A 24,874-nucleotide genomic window follows, 5' to 3' on the forward strand; every position below is an offset into this window, starting at 1 on the left:
GCAGTCATCACAAATGGCACTAAGTCGGATAACTTTTATATTGGGAGAGGCAGCCAACTGGGGTGTCCTTTTTCACCACTGTTATTCACCTCGGTAATTGAGCCGTTAGCCAAGGCTATCAGGAGGGACCCTGAAATATTGGCGCCAAGGGTGGGAATGGGGGTGCATAAGAACACCCTGTATGCCAATGAAGTCCTTTTGTGCTTGGCCAATCCAGACAAGTCTGTTCCTCAATTGATTCAAAAATTTTATTTATTTGGCAGTTTTTCGGGAAACAAGATCAACTTCACAAAATCGGAAGCCTTGTCGGTGGGGGGGGGGGGCGGTGGGGAGCTCAGTGGAGGCGCCTGATTTGAAGGATGGAATGCAGTTCCTGTTTAGATAGTCGTCAAAAAGTTTTTTTATATTTGGGAATTTTTATTACCCCTGCCTTCCACCAGCTGTATAAAGCTAACTATGTACAATTACTGGAGAGGATAACACAGGATTTGCAGCAATGGGAGGGTTTATTGTTATCATGGTTGGGCCGAGTAGCCCTGATTAAAATGAATGTTCTTCCTCGCCTGTTGTAGCCCATGAGAATGCTCCCATTGTTGCTACCCAGACGAGTGTTACAGAGGCTCACTGGTTGGCTAGGGTCCTTTATTTGGTGTCACAGGCGCCCCCTAATTAAATTTACTAAATTACAGCTCCCTCGGGATAAGGGAGGGTAGACCTTCCAGACTTGAAGAGATATCAAATAAGCGCCCTGTCAGCATGTGCAGGTGACTGGGTACGGGGAGATTCGGAGTCAATTTGGCTTGACGTTGAAGCCTCGTAGTTGAGACGTCCCCTAGTTAATCTATTATTCACGGATAAGATGAAATCTGTGACTGAGCAGTGTAAGAGCCCAATCATTTTAAATATGGTGGAAGCTTGGAGGACAATGAGGCAAGACAAAGGCAATTGGCATAAGGTCTTGCCATTTACCCCGTTGATAGGAGCCCAAGGATTTAAAACTAGGGCAATAGACTCCGGCTTTAAGCTATGGGAGAATAAGGGAATCTCTTGTTTGGGAGATTTATTTGAGGTGGAGCTCTTGATGTCATTTAGCCAACTAAGTCAAAAATACGGATTGTCTAATAGGGACCTTTTCCGGTACTTTCAGAGAAGGGATTATACACAGAGGAAGACCACACTCCTGGCTCAGTGTTACAAGTCACACATGGAGAAAAGAGTGCTCCAGTGCACGGATGCCTTTTCAGTTAGTACTTTGTATCATTTACAGAAAGAACATGTCTTAGAACATGTGGAGAGACCTTGAGGGACTTGGAATCAGGAACTAGGAGAGGATATTTCAATGGAAACATGGGAAGATATATGGGAAAATGTAAAGAAAATCTCAATATATAACAGAGTGTAGGCCATGCAATGAAGATTTTACACAGGGCTCACATCGCGCCAGAGAGGCTAGCTAAATTCAAGAGAGGAGCGTCTCCAGGGTGTCCCAAGTGTAAAATTAGTACAGGCACTCTCACATACTACTATTGGTCAGGTTGTAAGATCCAGGAATACTGAAGGAAATCCTGGGAATTGAAGTCAAACTGGACCCAGTATTTTTTCTTCTGGAGTTGCAACATTTGCCCTCTCTGGGAGAACACAGGAAGAGACTGTGTAATATTCTTACCCACTGTGCGAGGAAGAACATTTTAATGAATTGGACGTTGGGAAACCCCCAGGTCTTATGGGGTGGCGCAGGCTGGTGATGGAGCACCTCCCCTAAGACTACCTCACAAATATGGTGCACCACAAAACAGAGCAGTTTTACAAGACACGGCAGCCCTTTCTAAATTATATTGACGCAAACGTATCGGCAATTTAAGTTAGAGCCGTGATATAGCTGTGGAAATCCATTTAGGCGTTCTTGGGGCCTGGGCTGGGGAATCTGAGGAAAAAATAATACAGGTCCAATAACTGGTGCCCCCAGGGGTGGGAGCTTTACTGGAGGTATAGTGCGTTAAATAGAATAAAGAAATGTGTTATAATTTAATTTAAGCTAATTTGAATTCAGATTAATTTAATTTTTATTTAATTTGATTGTAGTTGAGTTTAAGTAGATATGTTTGTTCTGGTAGAATAGTAGGTAGTTTATCATTAATAGTATTATGATATGACATTGTTGTACTATCTCTATCTTTTTGTATTTTTGTTTTTTTAGATAGAGGATATGGATCAGCACAGGCTTGGAGGGCCGAACGGCCTGTTCCTGTGCTGTAATGTTCTTTGTTCTAATTGTCCAGGGGCCAGTTAAGAGTCAATCACATTGCTGTGGGTCTGGAGTCACATGTGGGCCAGACTAGATAAGGACAGCAAATTTCCTTCCTTAAAAACATGAGTGAACCAGATGAACTCTTACAATAATCAACAATGGAGAAAGTGAGGACTGCAAATGCTGGAGGTCACAGTTGAAAAATGTAGCGCTGGAAAAGCACAGCAGGTCAGGCAGCAGCCAAGGAGAAGGAGAATCGATGTTTCAGGCATAAACTCTTCATCAAACATTCCTGATGAACCTTATGCCCGAAACGTCGATTCTCCTGCTCCTCGGATAGTGCCTGACCTGCTGTGCTTTTCCAGCACCACACTTTTCGACAAAAATCAACAGTGGTCACATGATCATCATTAGGCTAGCTTTTTAATTGCAAATTTATTAATTGAATTTAAGTTTCATCTGCCTCAACAGGATTTGAACCTGTGTCCCCAGAGCAATCACCTGGGGTTCTGGAATATTCGCTTAGTGATATTACCATTATGCCTTCCATAAATTCCTCTTGTAATAAAGGATATCATCCCATTGTCCTGTTTTTATTACAACAAACATTTTACAAACTGGCACCTATGGGACTAGGAGTGTGCCGGCTGATAAAAAATATTCCAGATAATTAAGAGTTAAAGCATAACCACCGTAAACCCTGACCAAGTTAAGCTTCAAGACATCAACAGAAATTGTTGGAAAAGTTCAGCTCACAACTCTGTTCTCAGGAAGGGTCACTGGACCCGAAATTTTAACTCTGATTTCTCTCCTAAAATGCTGCCAGACCTGCTGAGCTTTTCCAAAAATTTCTGTTTTTGTTTTTGATTTCCAGCATCTGCAGTTCTTTCACTTTTTATCTGAGACATCAAAATCCCTCAAAACATCACTGTAAAAGCATCACCATACCTCCTAAAATCAATGTAAAAACACACAGTAAGTAATAGAAATATGATGCAGATGGTAAACACTTCACTGTTAAACTTTATTTACAGCATAAATATTCGGACATTGTGGTATTTGAGGTATGTAAGTATTGCCGATTTGTCAAGAGGGTCGGTTAATAAGGTCCTGGTCAAAACAAAGTTTGCTGTACATGCTGTATTGTTTATTCTATTCATCCATGACATGTGGGAGTCATTGGCTGGGCCAGCATTTATTGCCCATCCCTAGTTGCCCCTTGAGAAGCTGCTGGTGAGCTGCCTTCTTGAACCACTGCAATCCATCTGCTGTGGGTAGACCCCCAATGTCCTTAGAGAATTCCGGGAATTTGACCCAGTGACAGTGAAGGAACAGAGAAGTATTTCTAAGTCAGAATGGTGAGTGGCTTGGAGGGAAATTTGAAGCTGGTGGTGTTTCCATGTATCTGCCACCCTTTTATTTCTAAATGGAAGTGGTCATGGGTTTGGAAGGTGCTGTCTGATGAACTTCTTTTGTACATTCAGAGTATACCATAGACTAAAATACATAGTTAGCCCAAAAATCATGAAAAAAGGTATATTAACTTCATTGGCGTCAGATCATTGCAAATATGAAGGGAAATTAAGATTGAATAAGAAAATATTCACGGTGTTTATGTGGAATGAAGCCTGGGGTTGAGGAATCCTTTCTCTGTCTGCCCCTTCTTCCTCCTTCCCCCTAAAATCACCCTATTTTTCCAGAGGTGGTCTGTTCAACAGCTGAATGCCGTCTCTCACCATACCACCTACTGCTGAAGGATCTGTTCCACAACTCCCTGCTTAAAAGCTGCTATCCCAACAATTACCAGAGCACACAGTGACTGCTTTCAAAGTGGTTCTGTGATGAGCAGATTCAGGTCCACCATAAAAGTGAGAGTGTTACACATTACTGGCAGTGTTCTGTTCTTTCATCTGGAAAATTACTCAAGATTAAAGTGCTATCTAGCATTTGTTCAAGAAGACTTCCTCAGTCTTCCAAGAGATCCAGGCTCTACGGTGGATCACGCATATTGGGATCTAGATCACTCAGAACTCCAGAAGCTGTATGATTGATGATATTTGTTACTACCTCCCAGCAGCTCCTCCTTGCACCATTTTACAGGGTGGGAATACGATGTATATACTGAACTCACTACACACAGGTCACTCTCAACACCAGCCAACTTCATTCCCGACATCAACACTTCAACATTGCTAAGGGAACTGCTGCCTCCACCTCTTTCACAACCACCTGATTAAGGAGCAGCACTCCAAAAGCTAGTGCTTCCAAATCAATCTGTTGGACTATAACCTGGTGTTGTGCAATTTTTAACCCTAGCTATCAGTTTAACTATATCAGTGTGGCCTCCCATGTCCAGTGCTTGCTGAGTCTGTGGGGTTCAGGCTCCCATATATCCTGTATCTTATTCTGACCCTCGATATTCTCGTTTCAGTGCAATACCTTTGTGCCAATTGGAACCTCATTGCTGCAGAGTAATGATGATAGTTGCTAGTGCAGTCTGAGCTGCAGCATTGAAGCTTCCTAGAAGTGTTTTGAAGATGTGCCATGAAGGTTGTTAGAAGCTGGCATATGTCGGATGTCAATGTCTGTGGACATTGTGGGGTGCATATGTCCAGTGCCAATGGACCATTACCCGAGAGTGTGATGCCCTAGTGTCCAACTTGGAGAACAAGGAGCAAGCTGAATGGCAAGGTTCTCATTCTCATTTCCTTGCTGGGTTTTCCCAACACGAGCTTGTGGTGACTTTGATAAGATAGGCTGAATATTAATGAAGTGAATTGTTGCATTAATAAGCTGTTTAACAAGCAATAATCACTGTCAATTGGCAGCTCACTGCAATTTCCAGAGAATCTCATGATGCCACTGATGAAAAGTATAAAAGATGAAGAAGGTCATCAGTGTCCAAATGAGTCATAGGGAAGATGCTAGACTCCATTATCAAATATTTAACGGCTTAGCATTTGGAAAATGGTGACAGCATCAGACAGACTCCGCATGAATTTACAAAAGGAAAATGATACTTGACAAATCTACTGGAATTTTTTGGGAATGTAACTTGTAGAATTAATAAAGGGGATACAGTGGCTGTTGTTAACTTGGACTTTCAGAAGGTACTAGATTAAGGTCCTACATAAGAATTGTAAATTTAAACACATGGGTTAGATTTAATGTACTTATGTGAATAGAGAATGGATTGGCAGAGGAAACAAAGAGAAGGAATAAATGAGTTTTTTTCTGATTGGCAAACACAGCCCTGGTGAGGTACTGCAGGGATCATTGCTAGGACACCAGCTATTCACAATATTGGTGAGGTCCCAGAAGACTGGAGGCTAGCAAGTGTGTACCCTTATTCAAGAAAGGCTGCAAAGAAAAACCTGGGAACTATAGATCGGTAAGCTTAACATTGTGTTAGGTAAGTTACTTGAGAAGATTCTGAGATAAGATATACATGCATTTCAAAAGACCGGGTTTGATTAGGAATAGTCAGCATGGCTTTGTGCGTGGGAGATCATGCCTCACACATTTGTTAGAGTTCTTTGACAAAGTGACTAGGAAGGTTGACAAGGGCAGGGCAATAGATGTAGTCTATATGGATTTCAGTAAGACCTTTGATAATGTTCCACATGGTAGGCTGCTCTGGAAGATTAGATTGTAGAATCCAGAGGGACCTGGCAAATTTGATATATAATTGGCTTGATGGTAGGAATCAGAGGGTCAAAGTTGAAAGATGCTTATCAGAATGGAGGCCTGAGACTAGTGGAGTGCTTCAGGGTCGGTGCTGGGCACATTGCTGTTTGTTATCTATATCAATGATTTGGATGACAATGTACACGGCATGATTAGTAAGTTTTCAGATGACACTAAAATAGGAGGTTTCGTGGACAGTGAGGAAGGTTATTGGAAATTGCAGCAGGACCTTGATCAGCTGGGGACGTGGGCTGCGAAATGGCAAATGGAGTTTAATATAGATAAGTGTGAGATCTTGCAATTTGGAAAGTCAAATCAAGATAGGAGTTTCATGGTGAATGGGAGGGCCTTAAGGAGTGTAGTGGGACAGAGGGACCTTGGAACTTAGGTGCACAGTTCTCTGAAAGTGGAGTCACAGGTAGACAGGGAAGTAAAGAAGGCTTTTGGCACACTGACCTTCATCAGTCAGGACTTTAAGTAAAGAAGTTGGGAAGTTATGTTGCAGTTGTACAGCCGCACTTGAAGTATTGTGTCAGTTTTGATCACCTTGCTATAGGAAGGAGGTTACTAAACTGGAAAGAGTGCAGGAGAAATTTACAAGGATGTTGCCAGGACACACTCCTCTGACTTATAAGGAGAGGTTGGACAACCTAGGACCTTTTTTCTTTAGAGTGTAGGAGACGGAGGGGAGAAACTTATAGACGTATACAAAATCATGAGAGGCATGGAGAGGGTGAATGCACTCAGTCTTTTTCCCAGGGTTGGGAAATCGAGGACTAGAGGGCATCAGTTTAAGATTAGAGGGGAAAGAATAAAAGGGAATCTGAGGGGCAACGTTTTTGCAGAGGGTAGTACACACATGGAATAAGCTACCAGTGGAAGTGAGTGAGGCGGGTACATTAACAACATTTAAAAGGCATTTGGACAAATGCATGGAAAGGAAAGATTTAGAAGGATATGGGCCAAGTGCAGAGAAATGAGGTTAGCGTGGGTGGATTGGGCCGAAGGACCTGTCTCTGTGCTGGAGGACTCTATGACTGTTTATATTATATGACTCTCTGCTTCCTACCATCAAGCCAATTATATATCCAATTTACCAGGTCCCCCTGGATTCTACAATCTAATCTTCCAGAGCCGCCTCCCATATGGAATTATCAAAGGCCTTACTGAAATCCAAATAGATTACATCTACTGCCCTGCCCTTGTCAACCTTCCTAGTCACTTTGTCAAGGATCTCAAACAAATTTGTGAGGCATAATCTCCCATGCACAAAGCCATGCCAAATATTCTTAATCAAAATCTATATAATTAGCTCGATGGGGTAACTAAGTGTAATCTCTCTAAGTTTGCAGATGACACAAAGCTGGGTGAAAGGGTGAGCTCTGAGAAGATTGCTTCAGTGTGATTTGGACAGGCAAAATGAGTGGATAAATGAATGGCAGATGCAGCAAATTGTGGATAAATGTGAGCCCACACCTGGAATATTGGATGTAGTTTGGACTCTTTATCTAAGGAGGTCTGGAAGGAGTGCAGCCAAGGTATATCATATTGACTATGGGATTGTGGGACTGATCTATGGGGATAGACTGGGTCAGAAAGGACTATAGTCACAGGAGTTTAGAAGAATGAGGGAGGATTTCCATAGTAACATATAAAAGTCTAACAGGACTAGACAGGATAGATGCAGAAAGGATGTTCGCGATGACCCGCGAGTCCAGAACCAGGGGTCACAGTCTAAAGATAAAGTGTAGGCTGTTTCGGACAGAGATGAATGGCTGATCAGTAGCAAATGGAATTCCATCCAGATAACTGTGATGTGGTGTTCTTAAGGAGGACAAATAAGGCAGGGAAATACATGATGCAAGGTAGGACTCTGGGAAGCACAGGGTCAGAGGGAACCTGATGTGTATTTTAAACAGTTCCTTAACGTATCAGGACAGGTGGATAAAGTGATAACGAAAGCAGATGAGATATTTGCCTTTATTCGCTTTTAAACATAAGAGTTTAAGAGCAGAGAAGCTATGCTGGAACTGCATGTTGGTTAGGCCACAGCTAGAGTCGTGTGTTCAGAATCCACATTGAAGGAGGGGATTTACCAAGATGTTGCCTCGGCTGCAGAGTTTCATTCTGCAGAGAATAGACAGATTAGGGTTGTTTTCCTTGGAGCATAGGAGATTGAGGGGGACACAATTGAGATGTATAAAATAATGAGGAACATAGATAGAACAGACAGGAAGAAACTCTCCCCCTTGATCAATGACCAGGGCCTTGGATTTAAGGGAAGGGGCAGGACGTTTAGAATAAAATCTGTGAGGAAATATCTGGTTGGAATGTGGAACACAATGCCTGTAGGAGTGGTAAAGGTAGAAGCCCTCATAATGTTGAAGAAATACTAACTGTCATTGGGATACAGGTCCCACACACAGACTAACTGTCACTGGGGTACAGTCCCGCACACACTGACTCTCACTGGGTACAGTCCCACACACACTGACTCTCACTGGGGTACAGTTCCACATACACTGACTCTCACTGGGTACAGTCCCACACACACTGACTCTCACTGGGTTACAGTCTCACACACACTGACTCTCACTGGGGTACAGTACCACACACACTGACTCTCACTGGGGTACAGTCCCACGCACACACTGATTCTTACTGGGGTACAGTCCCACACACACTGACTCTCACTGGGGTACAGTCCCACACACACCCACACCCAGACTCTCACTGGGGTACAGTCCCACACACACACTGACTCTCACTGGGGTACAGTCCCACACACACACTGATTCTTACTGGGGTACAGTCCCACACACACTGACTCTCACTGGGGTACAGTCCCACACACACACACACACGCACACACACACACACACCCAGCCTCTCACTGGGGTACAGTCCCACACACACACACTGACTCTCACTGGGATACAGTCCCACATACACACACTGACTCTCACTAGGGTACTGTCCCACACACACTGACTCTCACTGGGGTACAGTCCCACACACACACTGATTCTTACTGGGGTACAGTCCCACACACACTGATTCTCACTGGGGTACAGACCCACACACACACTGATTCTTACTGGGGTACAGTCCCACACACACTGACTCTCACTGGGGTACAGTCCCACACACACCCACACCCAGACTCTCACTGGGGTACAGTCCCACACACACACTGACTCTCACTGGGGTACAGTCCCACACACACACTGATTCTTACTGGGGTATAGTCCCACACATACTGACTCTCACTGGGGTACAGTCCCACACACACACACACACAGCCTCTCACTGGGGTACAGTCCCACACACACACACTGACTCTCACTGGGATACAGTCCCACATACACACACTGACTCTCACTAGGGTACTGTCCCACACACACTGACTCTCACTGGGGTACAGTCCCACACACACACTGATTCTTACTGGGGTACAGTCCCACACACACTGATTCTTACTGGGGTACAATCCCACACACACTGACTCTCACTGGGTACAGACCCAAAAACACTGACTCTCACTGGGTTACAGTCCCACACACACACTGACACTCACTGGGGTACAGTCCCACACACACTGACTCTCACTGGGGTACAATCCCACACACACACACACCCAGACTCTCACTGGGGTACAGTCCCAACACACACTGACTCTCACTGGGGTACAGTCCCACATACACACACTGACTCTCACTGGGGTGCTGTCCCACACACACTGACTCTCACTGGGGTGCTGTCCCACACACACTGACTCTCACTGGGGTACAGTCCCACACACACTGACTCTCACTGGGGTACAGTCCCACACACACACACACACACACCCAGACTCTCACTGGGGTACAGTCCCACACACACACTGACTCTCACTGGGGTACAGTCCCACATACACACACTGACTCTCACTGGGGTACAGTCCCACACACACACTGATTCTTACTGGGGTACAGTCCCACACACACTGACTCTCACTGGGGTACAGTCCCACACACACTGACTCTCACTGGGTACAGTCCCAAAAACACTGACTCTCACTGGGTTACAGTCTCACACAGGAAGGGCTTTTGCCCGAAACGTCGATTTCGCTGCTCGTTGGATGCTGCCTGAACTGCTGTGCTCTTCCACCACCACTAATCCAGTACAGTCTCACACACACTGACTCTCACTGGGGTACAGTCCCACACACACACTGATTCTTACTGGGGTACAGTCCCACACACACTGATTCTTACTGGGGTACAGTCCCAAAAACACTGACTCTCACTGGGTTACAGTCTCACACACACTGACTCTCACTGGTGTACAGTCCCACACACACTGACTCTCACTGGAGTACAGTCCCACACACACTGACTCTCACTGGGGTACAGTCCCACACACACACACCCAGCCTCTCACTGGGGTACAGTCCCACACACACACACTGACTCTCACTGGGATATAGTCCCACATACACACACTGACTCTCACTAGGGTACTGTCCCACACACACTGACTCTCACTGGGGTACACTCCCACACACACACACACAGACTCTCACTGGGGTACAGTCCCACACACACACACTGACTCTCACTGGGTACAGTCCCAAAAACACTGACTCTCACTGGGTTACAGTCTCACACAGGAAGGGCTTTTGCCCGAAACGTGGATTTCGCTGCTCGTTGGATGCTGCCTGAACTGCTGTGCTCTTCCACCACCACTAATCCAGTACAGTCTCACACACACTGACTCTCACTAGGGTACAGTCCCACACACACTGATTCTTACTGGGGTACAGTCCCACACGCACTGATTCTTACTGGGGTACAGTCCCACACACACTGACTCTCACTGGGTACTGTCCCACACACACTGACTCTCACTGGGGTACAGTCCCACACACACACACACACCCAGACTCTCACTGGGTTACAGTCTCACACACACTGACTCTCACTGGGGTACAGTCCCACACACACTGACTCTCACTGGGGTACAGTCCCACACACACTGACTCTCACTGGGGTACAGTCCCACACACACTGACTCTCACTGGGTACAGTCCCAAAAACACTGACTCTCACTGGGGTACAGTCCCACACACACTGACTCTCACTGGGGTACAGTCCCACACATACTGACTCTCACTGGGTACAGTCCCAAAAACACTGACTCTCACTGGGGTACAGTCTCACACACACTGACTCTCACTGGGGTACAGATCCCACACACACTGACTCTCACTGGGGTACAGTCCCACACACACTGACTCTCACTGGGGTACAGTCCCTCACACACTGACTCTCACGGGGGTACAGTCCCACACGCACACTGACTCTCACTGGGGTACAGTCCCACACACACTGACTCTCACTGGGATACAGTCCCACACACACTGACTCTCACTGGGATACAGTCCCACACACACTGACTCTCACTGGGGTACAGTCCCACACACACTGACTCTCACTGGGGTACAGTCCCTCACACACTGACTCTCACTGGGGTACAGTCTCACACACACTGACTCTCACTGGGGTACAGTCCCACACACACTGACTCTCACTGGGGTACAGTTCCCAAACACATTCTGTCCACTTTTTTCCCACCCCCTCACTTTCCCCCCAACTACTTTACTTCCTCATTTGTCCTATTGATTCCTATCAACCCGTCTCCTCCACGTCCACTGTTCAACATTTTCATTTTTAACTTTATCCTGTTCAAGCGTGTGTTTCATTTACTCTCTCGCTATCCTTGCTGCCCGTCTCTCTCCCTGACTCCTTCTCACCATCTCTCTCTCTCTCTCTCCTTTTTCTCTCTCTGTCTCTCTACCCACCTGCCTTCCCAAACTTTAGGTGTTTAATCACCATTGTGGTTTGTTCCATTGGGATCAAACTGATGCTGGTCTGAGGTGAGCTGTTTGTGACAACAGGAACCTCTGAGCCAGTGCTCTGAGCTGGCTTGTTACTGGTTGCTAAGATGCCTTTTGCTACAAGTATCCCCCAGCTCCCCTAAGAATCTTGCTGGAATCAGTGAGAAGAGATTCAGCTGCTGTGAGGGAGTATGATTAGGAGATGCCGGTGTTGGACTGGGCTGTACAAAGTTGAAAATCACACAACACCAGGTTATAGTCCAACAGGTTTTATTGGAAGCACTAGCTTTTGGAGTGCTGCTCCTTCATCAGGTGGTTGTCTGAGGAAGTAGGAACCATAACAAGAGGCTGAGGTCAGAACAGCAGCATGCAATGTGAGGTTAGACAGATCCAGCAGCTGACCGTGGATAGCAAGAACACAGCTGTCCCGGAGAATACCCAGATCTGCACAAGTGACAGACAGATGGGAGCTGGTGGTGAAACTAGAAGGTGAGTGAGGACCCTCAGCATTATCACTGCTTGATTAATGCAGCTGCTGTGGGGCACTCTGTATTTACAAAGCGTCAGGCTCCCTGAGGTTCCACACCAACAAGTGGCAGTTTTCGCTTATCCAAAAGATCACCCTCTATCAAGGCTGAACGTTAAGTACTGAGGGAGTGCTGCGCTGCCAGAGGGTCAATGCTGAGGGAGTGCTGCACTGTCAGAGGGTCAGTACTGAGGGAGTGTCGCACTGTCGGAGGGTCAGTGCTGAAGGAGTGGCGCAATGTCAGAGGGTCAGTACTGAGGGAGTGCTGCGCTGCCAGAGGGTCAGTGCTGAGGGAGTGCCGCACTGTCGGACGGTCAGTGCTGAGGGAGTATCGCACTGCTGGAGGGCCAGTACTGAGGGAGTGTCGCACTGTCGGAGGGTCAGTGCTGAGGGAGTATCGCACTGCCGGAGAGTCAGTACTGAGGGAGTGCTGTGCTGCCAGAGGGTCAGTGCTGAGGGAGTGGCGCACTGTCAGTGGGTCAGTGCTGAGGGAGTGCCGCACTGTTGGAGGGTTAGTGCTGAGGGACTGTCGCACTGTCGGAGGGTCAGTGCTGAGGGAGTGTTGCAATATGGGAGGGTCTGTGCTGAGGGAGTGCCACGCTGTCGAAGGGTCAGTGCTCAGCAAGTGCCGCACTGTCGGATGGTCAGTACTGAGGGAGTACCGCACTGTCAGAGGGTCAGTGCTGAGGGAGTGCAGCAATATCGGAGGGTCAGTGCTAAATGAGGGCCACTCTGTGGGAGGGTCAGTGCTGAAGGAGCGCTGCACTATTGGAGGGTCAGTGCTGAGGGAGTGCCGCACGTTTGGAGACTCAGTGCTGAGGGAGTGCAGCATTACCGCTAGGTCAGTGCTGAGGGAGCGCTGCACTGTCGGACAGTCAGTGCTGAGGGAGCGCCGCACTGTTAGAGGGTCAGTGCTGAGGGAGTGCTGCACTGAGGGAGGGTCAGTGCTGAGGGAGCGCTGCACTGTTGGAGACTCAGTGCTGAGAGGGTGCCACACTATCAGAGGGTCAGTGTTGAGGGAGTGCCACAGTGTCGGAGGGTCAGTGTTGAGGGAGTGCCACACTGTCGGAGGGTCAGTGTTGAGGGAGTGCCACACTGTCGGAGGGTCAGTGCCGAGGGAGTGCCGCACTGTCGGAGGGTCAGTGCCGAGGGAGTGCCGCACTGTCGGAGGGTCAGTGCTGAGGGACTGCTGCATTGTCAGAGAGTCAGTGCGGAGGGATTGCCACACTGTCAGAAGGTCAGTCAGTTAGGAATGCAAATGGTATGTTGGCCTTCATTGCAAGAGGATTCAAGTTTAAAAGTAGGAATGTCTTACTATGGTTATAGAGACCTTGTGTATTGTATACAGTTTTGGTCTCTCTGCTTAAGATAGAATATACTTGCCGTCGACGGCGTTCAGCAGAGGTTGACTCGGCTAATACTGGGGATTGCGGCTCTGTCTTATGAGGAGAAATTGGTTTGATTGAGCTGTCTTCATGAGAGTTTAGAAGGATGAAAGAGGATCTGATTGAAACTGGTCAGACTAGATGCAGGGAGGGTGTGGTGTGTAGAACCAGGGACGCGGTCTCAGGATGTGAAGTAGACCATTTTGGACTGGGATAACGAAAATATTCTTCCCCTAAAGGATAATGAACCTGTGGAATTCTGTATTACAGAAGGCTATAGTGGTCAAGTCACTGAATATATTTGAGAAAGAGATTGATGAATTTCTCGAGTTTATAATTATCAACAGATATAGAGAAAGTGAGAATGTGGCATTGAGATAGAGGATCAGCCATGATCATATAGAATGGGCTGAAAGGGTTGAATGGTCAATTCTTGCTCCATGTTTCTGTGTTTCTTGTCCAATGGCATTGTCATTCTGCTCCTGTCCTCCTTGTTGATATATTTCACTGATAAATGTGATGGGGTCACAGGATTGATCATTTGCTGTTGTCCCTGAAGGGTGAGGCCACATTGGATCCTGGATCCAATGGGAGATTGGTATGTCCGATGGCTCGCAGTGTCCACCATCCCCGTCATCTACAACTGGATCATTCTTGTTGGCAGGTGAGAGACAATGTTCCTACACACCATTTCTATTCAGATAATTATCCAGTGCATTGCAGACCCTCACTACTCACTGTGTGAAAAAGGTTTTCCTCACTTCCGTTCCTATTACACATAACCTTCAAATTTATGCCCCTTTTCATCTTGTTTTTGTAACAAGCACGAACAGCTTCTCCCTGTCTGCTCGCTAATGATTTTGAAACCCTTGATCAAATCTCCTCTCAGCCTTCTCTCCAATGCGAATAGTCCCAAATTCTTCAAACTCTCCTCATCACTAAAGTTTCTCATTCTTGGACCATTCTTATAAAAATCCCTCTGCACTCTCTCCAATGCATTCACATTGTTCCGATAATGTGGCACCAACAACTACACAATACTCAAACTGAGGTCTAACTCCATTATCTATCACCTCCTCGCTCGTGTCCTCTATGTCCCTATTAATAAAGCCGAGGACACTGCCTGCTGTATTAGTCGTGCTCTCCACCTGTCCTGTCACCTTCGATGATCTGTGCACATATACACCCAGCTCCCTCTGCTCTTGCACTCCCTTTGGAATTTAAGCCCTATTTATTTTGTCTTTCAATCTTCTTTCAACCAAGTGCATCACCTCACACTCCCCTGTATTGACTCTCATCAACCACCTCTCCACCCACTCCACCAATTTGTCAATGTCCTTTTGGAGTTCCACACTGTCTTCACATAAGGGAATACAAGCAGAGGCCAGACTTCAGCTGCTTTATTTTTCAAGTCCACTTCTTTTGGAGGATGTGAAAGCCCTGCAGAGGTGAGTTATGACAATGACCCCAGTGATTCAGGTATTCCATTATTGCGGAGAGTCTGGAAGCTTGGATTGTTCTCCTTAGAACAAAACAATGGACCCTTGGAACTGGAGAAACTTGGAAGGGGTTTTGATTGGAAATAGTTTTTCCAGTTATTTACACAATCAGAAGGACGTCAATAACCAGAGGAATATGGTTTTAAGGCCATTTGAAAAAGAATTAGAAAGGGAAGATGTGGATACCCATTGAGTTGTTGTGATCTGCAATGTGCTGCTGAAAGAGAAGGAAAAGGTTTTCAAAGATAGATGATGAGGATTTTTTTCCCTTTGTGGGAGAGCCTAGGATCAGAGGGCATAAACTCAGAATAAGGTGCCACACATTGAAAACACAGTTGAGAAATAATTTCTTCTCTCAGAGTGGAGTGAATCTGTGGAATTATTTCCTACAGAGGTCTGTTGAGGACCAGATCTTTAGTAGGTTCATGGCTAAAATAGATAGTAAGGGTTCAAAGGTTATAGGAAAAGGCAGGAAAATGGAATTGAAAATTATCAGATGATTTATCAACTCCATCGACCTGTTTATTCCAGAACATTTTTAACATCGTTTTACCCTTCTGGACCTCCTTAGAGAGTCAATCAAAAATAAACTATTAGACCCCATCACAATCCTGTACTACTGCTCATAACTTTAGTTCCAGTTGCCCATTCTTTGCTTTCAAACATTTTAGCAACTACTTTCCAGTGTACACCAGTGTCATTGTCCCCTTCTGGCTTCACTGAAGAGTTATTGAATATACATTTAACAACAATCTAAGACAGGTGTTTCACACCCCACATTTAGAGTCAATTACGCCTTGACTCTCCTGACACCATTGTTACATTTTTGGGGTTTGTGATCACAGTTACCTAATATAGGCAATCAACCAACTATATGCACTTTTAGAAAGTTCATTGAGTTTGTTGTAAAGACCATGTCCTTTTTTTTGTGCTTTTTAAAATTGTGGACTTAAAGGAGAAAGAACTGTTTTAAAACCAGTGTTGGACTGCTGCATGTTTGAAAGAGTTAGTAAACTGGCACACATGGTAAACATTGTCTAAACATTAGCTGAAACCAACAGTAATTGAAGATTAAGTTGCTGATAAACAAAATACCTCATTTCTAGTTTTCAGGTAGAGCTAAAGTTGGCTACAAGAGAGTGATTGGTCTATGGACCAGTGACCAGTTATCGATGACAAAAGCTTTTGACCTACCCATAAACGTATGATTGGTTCTCAGGTCACTGAACACTTGGGGCTAGGATCAAGTTATAGAACATAGAACATAGAAAAATACAGCGCAGTACAGGCCCTTTGGCCCTCGATGTTGCGCTGATCCAAGCCCACCTAACCTACACTAGCCCACTATCCTCCATATGCCTATCCAATGCCCGTTTAAATGCCCATAAAGAGGGAGAGTCCACCACTGCTACTGGCAGGGCATTCCATGAACTCACGACTCGCTGAGTAAAGAATCTATCCCTAACATCTGTCCTATATCTACCACTCCTTAATTTAAAGCTATGCCCCCTCGTAATAGCTGATTCCATACGTGGAAAAAGGTTCTCATGGTCAACCTTATCTAAACCCCTAATCATCTTGTACACCTCTATCAAGTCACCCCTAAACCTTCTTTTCTCCAATGAAAACAGCCCCAAGTGCCTCAGCCTTTCCTCATACGATTTTCCTACCATACCAGGCAACATCCTGGTAAACCTTTTCTGCACCCGTTCCAGTGCCTCCACATCCTTCCTATAGTATGGCGACCAAAACTGCACACAATACTCCAGATGCGGCCGCACCAGAGTCTTATACAACTGCAACATGACCTCAGGACTCCGGAACTCAATTCCTCTACCAATAAAAGCCAGTACGCTATATGCCTTCTTCACCACACTATTTACCTGGGTGGAAACTTTCAGAGATCTGTGTACATGGACACCAAGATCCCTCTGCTCATCCACACTATCAAGTATCCGACCATTAACCCAGTACCCCATCTTTTTGTTACTCTTACCAAAGTGAATCACCTCACACTTACCCACATTGAACTCAATTTGCCACCTTTCTGCCCAGCTCTGCAGCTTAGCTATATCCCGCTGTAACGTGACACATCCTTCCTCACTGTCAACTCCACTGACTTTCGTATCATCCACAAACTTGCTCACCCAACCTTCTAGCCCTTCCTCCAGGTCATTTATAAAAATGACAAACAGCAATGGTCCCAAAACAGATCTTTGCAGAACACCGCTAGTAACTGCACTCCAAGATGAACCTTTACCATCAACTACTACCCTCTGTCTTCTTCCAGCCAGCCAATTCCTAATCCAAACCTCCAACTCACCCTCAATGCCATACCTCCATATTTTTTGCAGTAGAAATAAGAGATCACATCTCATCCAACTCAGGAGCTGTCTCTCTGTTATCTGCAGTCAAAACCCACTTTAAACCTCCAGAAAAACAGTTTCTCTTACCTTCAGCAGTTGTAGTAAGCTGCAACTTTTATATGTCAGAGATCTTTTAGAAGTGAACCAATCACCATGTGCCTCTTACAAAACAATGGAAGCATTCAGAAAAGGAAAACCGAGAAGGAATCTTCTGATCAGTAAGAACCAACTCAAGAGACCTTGTGAACTGCTTTCCTTGTTTTCCCTCCATCCATGTATAATATTTCATTGTATATGTCTGGGTGTGTTTGTGTGTATATATCTTTGCATTTGTGTGTGCATCTGTGCGTATGTGTCTAAGGGTATCTGTGTGTGTGTTTGTGTGTCTTTGTTTGTATGTATCTGTGAGTGCCTGGGTGTGTGTATATCTACGTGTCTCTATTTGTGCATTTGTATGTGTGCACGTATCTACATGTGTACTGGGGAGTTTATAAGGGGCATTATGCTGAGGAACTGTTTACTTGTAGCAAGAGTGTGATAACTTGTAATAAATTTCATTTTTGGTAAGTATAAAAATGTGATCTATGCGTTCTATTAACATAGGTCTGAAACTCAGGTGAATTGGGGGATCTTATATACTTATTTTAATGCCTTTCATTTTTGTGATGACTCTAGGAATGGCAAAGCTTGATTTCCAGTGCACTCCTCCACTAAGGCGTGACATTGTTAAGAAGCAGCAGTTTACACACAATGCACTATTTAATTATACAAATAAAGGAAATATGACACGTGATAGAGAATGCTTCACTGATCCCAAAGCCATTCTGTAGAATGGAGGAGGAGGGGCTGTGGTAATGAAGTGGTGAACTGTTTGTTCCTGATGTAATGCAGACTTTGATGGTAAAAGGTTGTAATCTTCCTGCAGTGTGATGTTGGGGAACTCCTGGTCTTCCCATAAAATGATATCCTGTTCCCCAGGATTCTCCCCTACCGTTCCATCATCCCCCCACACCCCTCCACTGTCTCCCTCCCACCCCTATTGATATGCCTTATCTTGGGCACTGGCAAAATATTCTGCAACAATCACCTGTCTGAACACTTTTGGCCCACAACTACAGGCAAAAACAAATTGGTGGAGAAACTTAACAGGTCTGGCAGCATCTATGAAGAGAGAAACAGAGTTAATTAGATTAGATTAGATTACTTACAGTGTGGAAACAGGCCCTTCGGCCCAACAAGTCCACACCGCCCCGCCAAAGCGCAACCCACCCATACCCCTACATCTACCCCTTACCTAACACTACGGGCAATTTAGCATGGCCAATTCACCTACCCTGCACATCTTTGGACTGTGGGAGGAAACCGGAGCACCCGGAGGAAACCCACGCAGACACGGGGAGAACGTGCAAACTCCACACAGTCAGTTGCCTGAGGCAGGAATTGAACCCGGGTCTCTGGCGCTGTGAGGCAACAGTGCTAACCACTGTGCCACCGTGCCGCCAATGTTTGGGTTCAGTGACCATTCATCAGAACTGGGACTATGAAGAGTTGCTCATGACACCAAAAAAGGATACTGTGGCATGTACGGCAGTACAGTGAAAAACTTTGTTTGTGAGCAATACAGGCAGATCATAATAAGCAGGGAAATGCAGGTCATAGGGTGAAAACATACTTGGACAGAGTGAGGCATATAGGTGAAACTGTACAGGATGTATGTGAAGCAAGACCAAAATTAACACGATCAATGTTATTTGAGTTAGACAGTCCATTCGTCAGTCTAATAACGGCAGGGAAGACGTTGCCCCCTTCAAAGGTTAGTTGTCCTTCCTTGAAAAGTCCTGTTTTCCCAAACAATGCATTGATAATTGGCCACATTAAGCACCAAATAACTTGAGGTAAAAACAATAACTGCAGATGCTGGAAAGCAAATACTGGATTAGTGGTGCTGGAAGAGCACAGCAGTTCAGGCAGCATCCAACGAGCAGCGAAATCGACGTTTCGGGCAAAAGCCCTTCATCAGGAATACCAAATAACTTGACCCTGATTTAATGGGGCATTGTGACTTCAGAGATTATTGTGATCTTTCCATTTGTTTTCAAATGATAGAAAGTCGGAAGGTTAATCCCTGCTGCAACAGCAGTTAAACAAAATCTCATGCTACACAGTAAACACACGAAAAACTCAGTTTTAAAGGGACCCCAATTTCCAAGTGGAGACATCTTCACAGATCTGAAGACGATGAGTGGATGGTGTTATTTTGTGAATATGACAGTTTGGTCTCCAGAGGCCATTCCTTTAAGGAGAATCACAGTAAAGATGCAATGAAAAAATGAATCGTATTTATTATTCTCATGAACTACCAACTAAAATAAATTGGATCAAGTTCCAACAAAATGTGAAAATTTGTGACTAGTGTATGAACAGCTGAGGTGCACAGTAAGCCATACACAAACATAGGGAACATTAGAATAATACCATCAGACTCACAAGACACTGATTAGAGCATATTGCCATGAATAAGAGGAGGCAATGGCTTAGTGGTATTATCACTGGACTATTAATCCAGCGACCAAGGTTAATGCTCTGGGGACTTGGGTTTAAATCCTGCCATGATAGAATTTCAATTCAATTTTTAAAAAATCTGGATTTAAGAGTCTAATATCAGGAAAAATCCATCAGGTTTACTAATGTCCTTTAGAGAAGGAAATTGCCACCTTTACCTGGTCTGGTCGATATGTGACTCCAGACCCTCAATCTGTCATTGACTCTTAAGGGCAGGTAGGGATGGGCAACAAATTCTGGCCTAACTAGCAGTTCCTCATCCTGTGAATGATTGGGACAAAGTTCTGGGTTTTCTGTTATTTGCTAGTGGAAATGAATTAATCCACTGGTTTTAGGAAACTCAATTTATATTCATGAGATAAAAGTCCATTAAAAGGAACCATTTAGGACAGGAAAATGGATTCTTGGTGTTAGATTGTGTATCTGTGTTCCAGAAAGATAAATGAGAGACTGCAAAATAGAGCAGGAGCAAAGATGTAAGGACAGGCAGATGAGAATGCTAAAAGCAGAGCATTTCAAACAGAGGGTGGAATGTCAGTGTTATTAATCTCGATGAGAACTTTTGAAAGTGAGATTCAGTGATCCATAGTGATTAAGAATAAAAGCAAAATGCTATGGATACTGGAAATCTGAAATGAAACAGAATGTGGGAGAAATTCAGCAGGTCTGGAAGCATCTGTGGAGAGATAAAGAGTTAATGTTTCGAAGCTGGTATGATTCTCCTTCGGAACTAAAAGGGTTTGAAAATGTTTTTGATGTACTTTTGACAGAGGCAGAGGAGGAGCATGGAGGCAAATGGAAGAGACTTGTTGGAAAAGACACAGCTAATGCTGGTAAAAGAGAAAAAGAGGTGTAAAAGTTGAGTGTAAATTGAGGTGTGACAAGGAGAGAAGGAATCCTCTCTGGAAAGAGCAAGATAAGACACAAACAAGACTAGGCTGTGGAAGCGGAGGAGGAAGAGAATATAAGAAAGTTCCTTAAGGAATGGCACCTCATTCTCTGCTTGCATGCTTTACCACCTGACTCTCAACACTAAATTCAGTAACTTCAGAAACTAACCACCTTATGTCTGTTCTCCATTTTTCTTACATTATGGGAAGTGTGAAATTGTCCCTTTTGGCAGGAAAAAACAAAAAAGAAGCATATTATCAAAATGGTGAGAGATTTCAAAGCTGTGAGATGCAGAGGGATTTGGCGTTCTATTGCATGAATCTCAGAAGGTGAATGTGCAGATATAGCAAGTAATCAAGAAAGCTCATTGAACGTTATCACTTATTGTGAGAGGAATTTTACACAAGAGTGCACCTACATCTTATGGTTTTATGTTTAGGGTGAACGTTGAAAGGACGTTTCCTCTGCAGGAAAATCTAGAACTAAGGGGCCATAGTTTAAGCATAAAGGATCGCTCATTTAAAACAGATATGAGGAAAGATTATTTTCCCTCAGAGGGTTTGGAATTCCCTTCCCAAAAGGCAGTGGATGCAGAATCTTAAAACATTTTTAAAGTGGAGATGGATAGATTCTTGATGGCCAAGTGAAGATCTGAATCCCAAGGAGGGACCTCTCGGTTTCGTGATCAGTCAAAAGAATCACGAGCAGTATGGTCTGTTTAAAGCCAGGTTACCAATTTAATAAAATAAGGCAGCCAGGTGTAGATTTGTCCAGCAACTCAGAGGTTAAAAGTTTCTGTGTTCCGTGGAGAAATTGCGCAATTACAATTGAACAATAAGCAATTTTTATATTTTTTTAAGAGACAGTACAGCCTTAATTACAAGGAAAGACCAATCAAATGTAATAAGGTGACATGATTGACAGCAGGTAAATCCAATGATATTTCTTAGGAAATGGTATTGTCTTACGCACATCATCATCTCATACTCGCAGTGCAAGGTTAGTTTGAGTGGTCAGTTAATGTCTTACGATTAATTTTACGAAGAGTCCATTATTTGCTTTATCTTCTAATTCAGCTAACTCAGCAAAGCAGAAATGCAGGTTCACAGTGTCAAATCATAACTTGAAGCCATGTTGTGTTATTTTAAATTGAAAAGCCATTTTGTGGTTAATAAAAGGCTACATATACTTGTGGCTCCTGACAACAGCCTAAATTCAAATTTTAAATCCTCTTCTCCCCCCTTTGGTCATTTTATGACCACATCATAAATGTGAAGGCAGGGATCAGACTAATCCAATTCGATGGCAGCCAAAGACTGCCACACTTCCTCCTCCTCCAGGGAGGGACCGGGGCAGGTAATGGTGCTTCCGCATCTTCATCTAAGTGGAGAAGAAGCATTTTCTGGGTGGACTTAATGGTGTCAATAGAAGCTAATATTTTAGCAATAATACACTTAACAACAGCAATACCAATAAAAAGACCAACTAAAATAATAGCAGCATATATAGCCATATAGATTAACCAGTTGTACCATGAGCCAAAACCCCAATTTCCCCATCCTGCTCCTTCATTCATTTGACTGTCAAAGGTACAGATGTTATCTATATGCCTAGTAATGTTTTCAATGAGGTCAGTGACCCCCATGATGCATTTACCTTTGACTATGGCGCAAACTCCACCTTCCTTTGCAAGTATGTAATCGAGGGCATATTGGTTCTGTTGGGTAAATAGGTGCAATTCTGAAAGTATGTCCCTAATTTCAGATAAGGCAGCAGTTGTCTCATTACCCAAGAGGGTGAGACTACCAACGAGATAATTACGGTTTTGATGACTAATAACTCCTGAAGATCCTCCTACAGAAAAAACACTTAAGAGCCGCATATCTCAAAGAGTGAGTTTTATTGTTTTGTCGAACCTTTAGATTCTTTCATTCTTGGTAAAACTCAGTGGAGGCTAAACGTTTGACAAGGGAATTTCAATCTTGTTGCCAGATAATTGGACAGGGAACAGTAGTTGGAAAAAGTGTTCCTACAGCTACAGCACAGGGAGTACTTGCTTTGTTCAAGACAAGATAGTTAGATGCTTTATTATGACTAAAAAAAACAAGTTTATTATAGATAATGGAGGGACCTTCCCAACAAAAAGCAGGCCTATCTTTGTGACTTCCCGGAGAATGTGGATATCCATGAATACACAATTTGATCTCGGATGTAGAGGGTAAAAATCGTCCAGTTGCATGAGGTGGGTCTCTCGATAAGAGACGTGGTTATTATCCCAAAATGGTTCCACCCATCCCATAATTGGGAAGACATTGGTGCCATTAGGGGTTTTATAATGAAGGTGAGTGTTATTACCCACCCCACAAAGGGGTGGGGAATACCAGTGGTAATAGAGATACATTCCTCCATGAGATGTGGGGTCCTTCAGGGAAGCAGTAACGACTGATACATTTAATCATAGCACAGGGGATAGTTTTGGGCACTTTAACATAAGCACACCCCCAATCCCTTACCATTGTAGCAATTTGGATAGGTCATCTGGATTTATTGGAGGAAGTCCATAAGCAAGTAGCGGGTGAGGATAGATAATGATTAAAAGAAATATTACATCCCGTAAATACTTTAGAACCATTCCATTCCCCCATGTTTGGATTTTGGAGAATAAAAGGGGTCAGGGAATCTTTTGCTGAAATAGGTGCATAACAAACCACTTCATCCTCACCAAATACTCTATTATGGCTTTCGAGAAACAAATTTTTAGTGAGGGATAATATTTCCCCTTTTTCTCTTTTATGGCATGGTCTATTTGGATGGGGACAAGGCTTACCAGGGTTACCCATAGTACAACTGAAATCAAACTGGCACGTAACACCTTGACAAGGTAAAGACCATTGGGGCTTGTTCTGTTAAAGGATTGTTCAGTCTTGTTGATGTAGTTGACCACTACGACAGTCATCTTGAGTAACGTTCCACACATAGAAGGAGTCAGTTTCTTGGCATACAAGAACATCATCCTGGCATAAATGGTATACAGTCTCCAGTTGTTCAGGATCACACAGATAGATGATCCCTTCTTGTGCACAAATGCTGGCAATGGCAAGTCCATATAGCAGGGTGAAATTGATCCTGATCCTGGTAGTCATTTCTGAAGCAAGGGTTAGGATATCCAAAACAGAAGGAAAATTACTAATCGAAAAAGGCAGCTATATCTGAATAATCTGGTTCTGATTCCTTTCTCAGTTCCCTTTCATTCCCATCACCTCCATCGTCTCCCCCGTTTGAGGGTTCTTCCAATGACTTTACAATAATGGATGTGGACCCAGGCAGAACACCCAGTGATTTTAACAGCAGTTGGGGTGGTGAGGAGGACCTGAAAGGGTCCTTCCCATCAAGGTTGGAGGCCGCGGCATGTCCAATTCTTGATGAGGGCAAAGGAGCCTGTCTCAATAGTAGGAACACCGTCAAGGGAGGGGAGTTTTTCGTGAGCAGCACGTACTCCTGAATGAAGTCCTTACAAAATTTTAGTTAAGGAGGACATGTCTTCAGTCATTGGTGAAAGTGAACAGGAGCAGTGGCGTGATTCCAAGGTGTACAAAAAGCTCGGCCATAAACTATTTCAGCAGGAGCTAAACGAGTTCTACCAGCAGGAGTGCAGCGTAGGTGAAACAGAAGCAGAGGTAATACAGGAAAGGCCTGTCTCAGAAGTCAATTTTGCAAGTTTAGTTTTAAGAGTCTGGTTACAATGCTCCTCAAGACCTGCAGCCTGTGGGTGATAACACAATGGAGTTGACAGCGGATGCTGAATTGAGAGCATAAATCCTCATTTATGTCA

At 44.4% G+C, this 24,874-nt stretch overlaps 1 protein-coding gene across 2 annotated transcripts in view; it reads left to right on the plus strand.

Annotated features, from left to right (window-relative positions):
- cnga4 (cyclic nucleotide gated channel subunit alpha 4) overlaps positions 1 to 24,874 on the plus strand; it is a 68,973-nt gene that overhangs the window by 14,580 nt on the left and 29,519 nt on the right. Inside the window, exon 2 of one of the 2 annotated variants that reach the window (XM_072576694.1) lies at positions 14,284 to 14,388. The exons of the other annotated variant lie outside the window; for it this stretch is intronic. Within the exon in view, the coding sequence (XP_072432795.1) occupies positions 14,284 to 14,388 (105 nt within the window). The remainder of the gene's footprint in view (positions 1 to 14,283; positions 14,389 to 24,874) is intronic. 2 annotated transcript variants of the gene reach the window in all.

Source organism: Chiloscyllium punctatum, chromosome 9 (genome assembly GCF_047496795.1).
Source record: "Chiloscyllium punctatum isolate Juve2018m chromosome 9, sChiPun1.3, whole genome shotgun sequence".
NCBI classification, from domain to species: domain Eukaryota; kingdom Metazoa; phylum Chordata; class Chondrichthyes; order Orectolobiformes; family Hemiscylliidae; genus Chiloscyllium; species Chiloscyllium punctatum.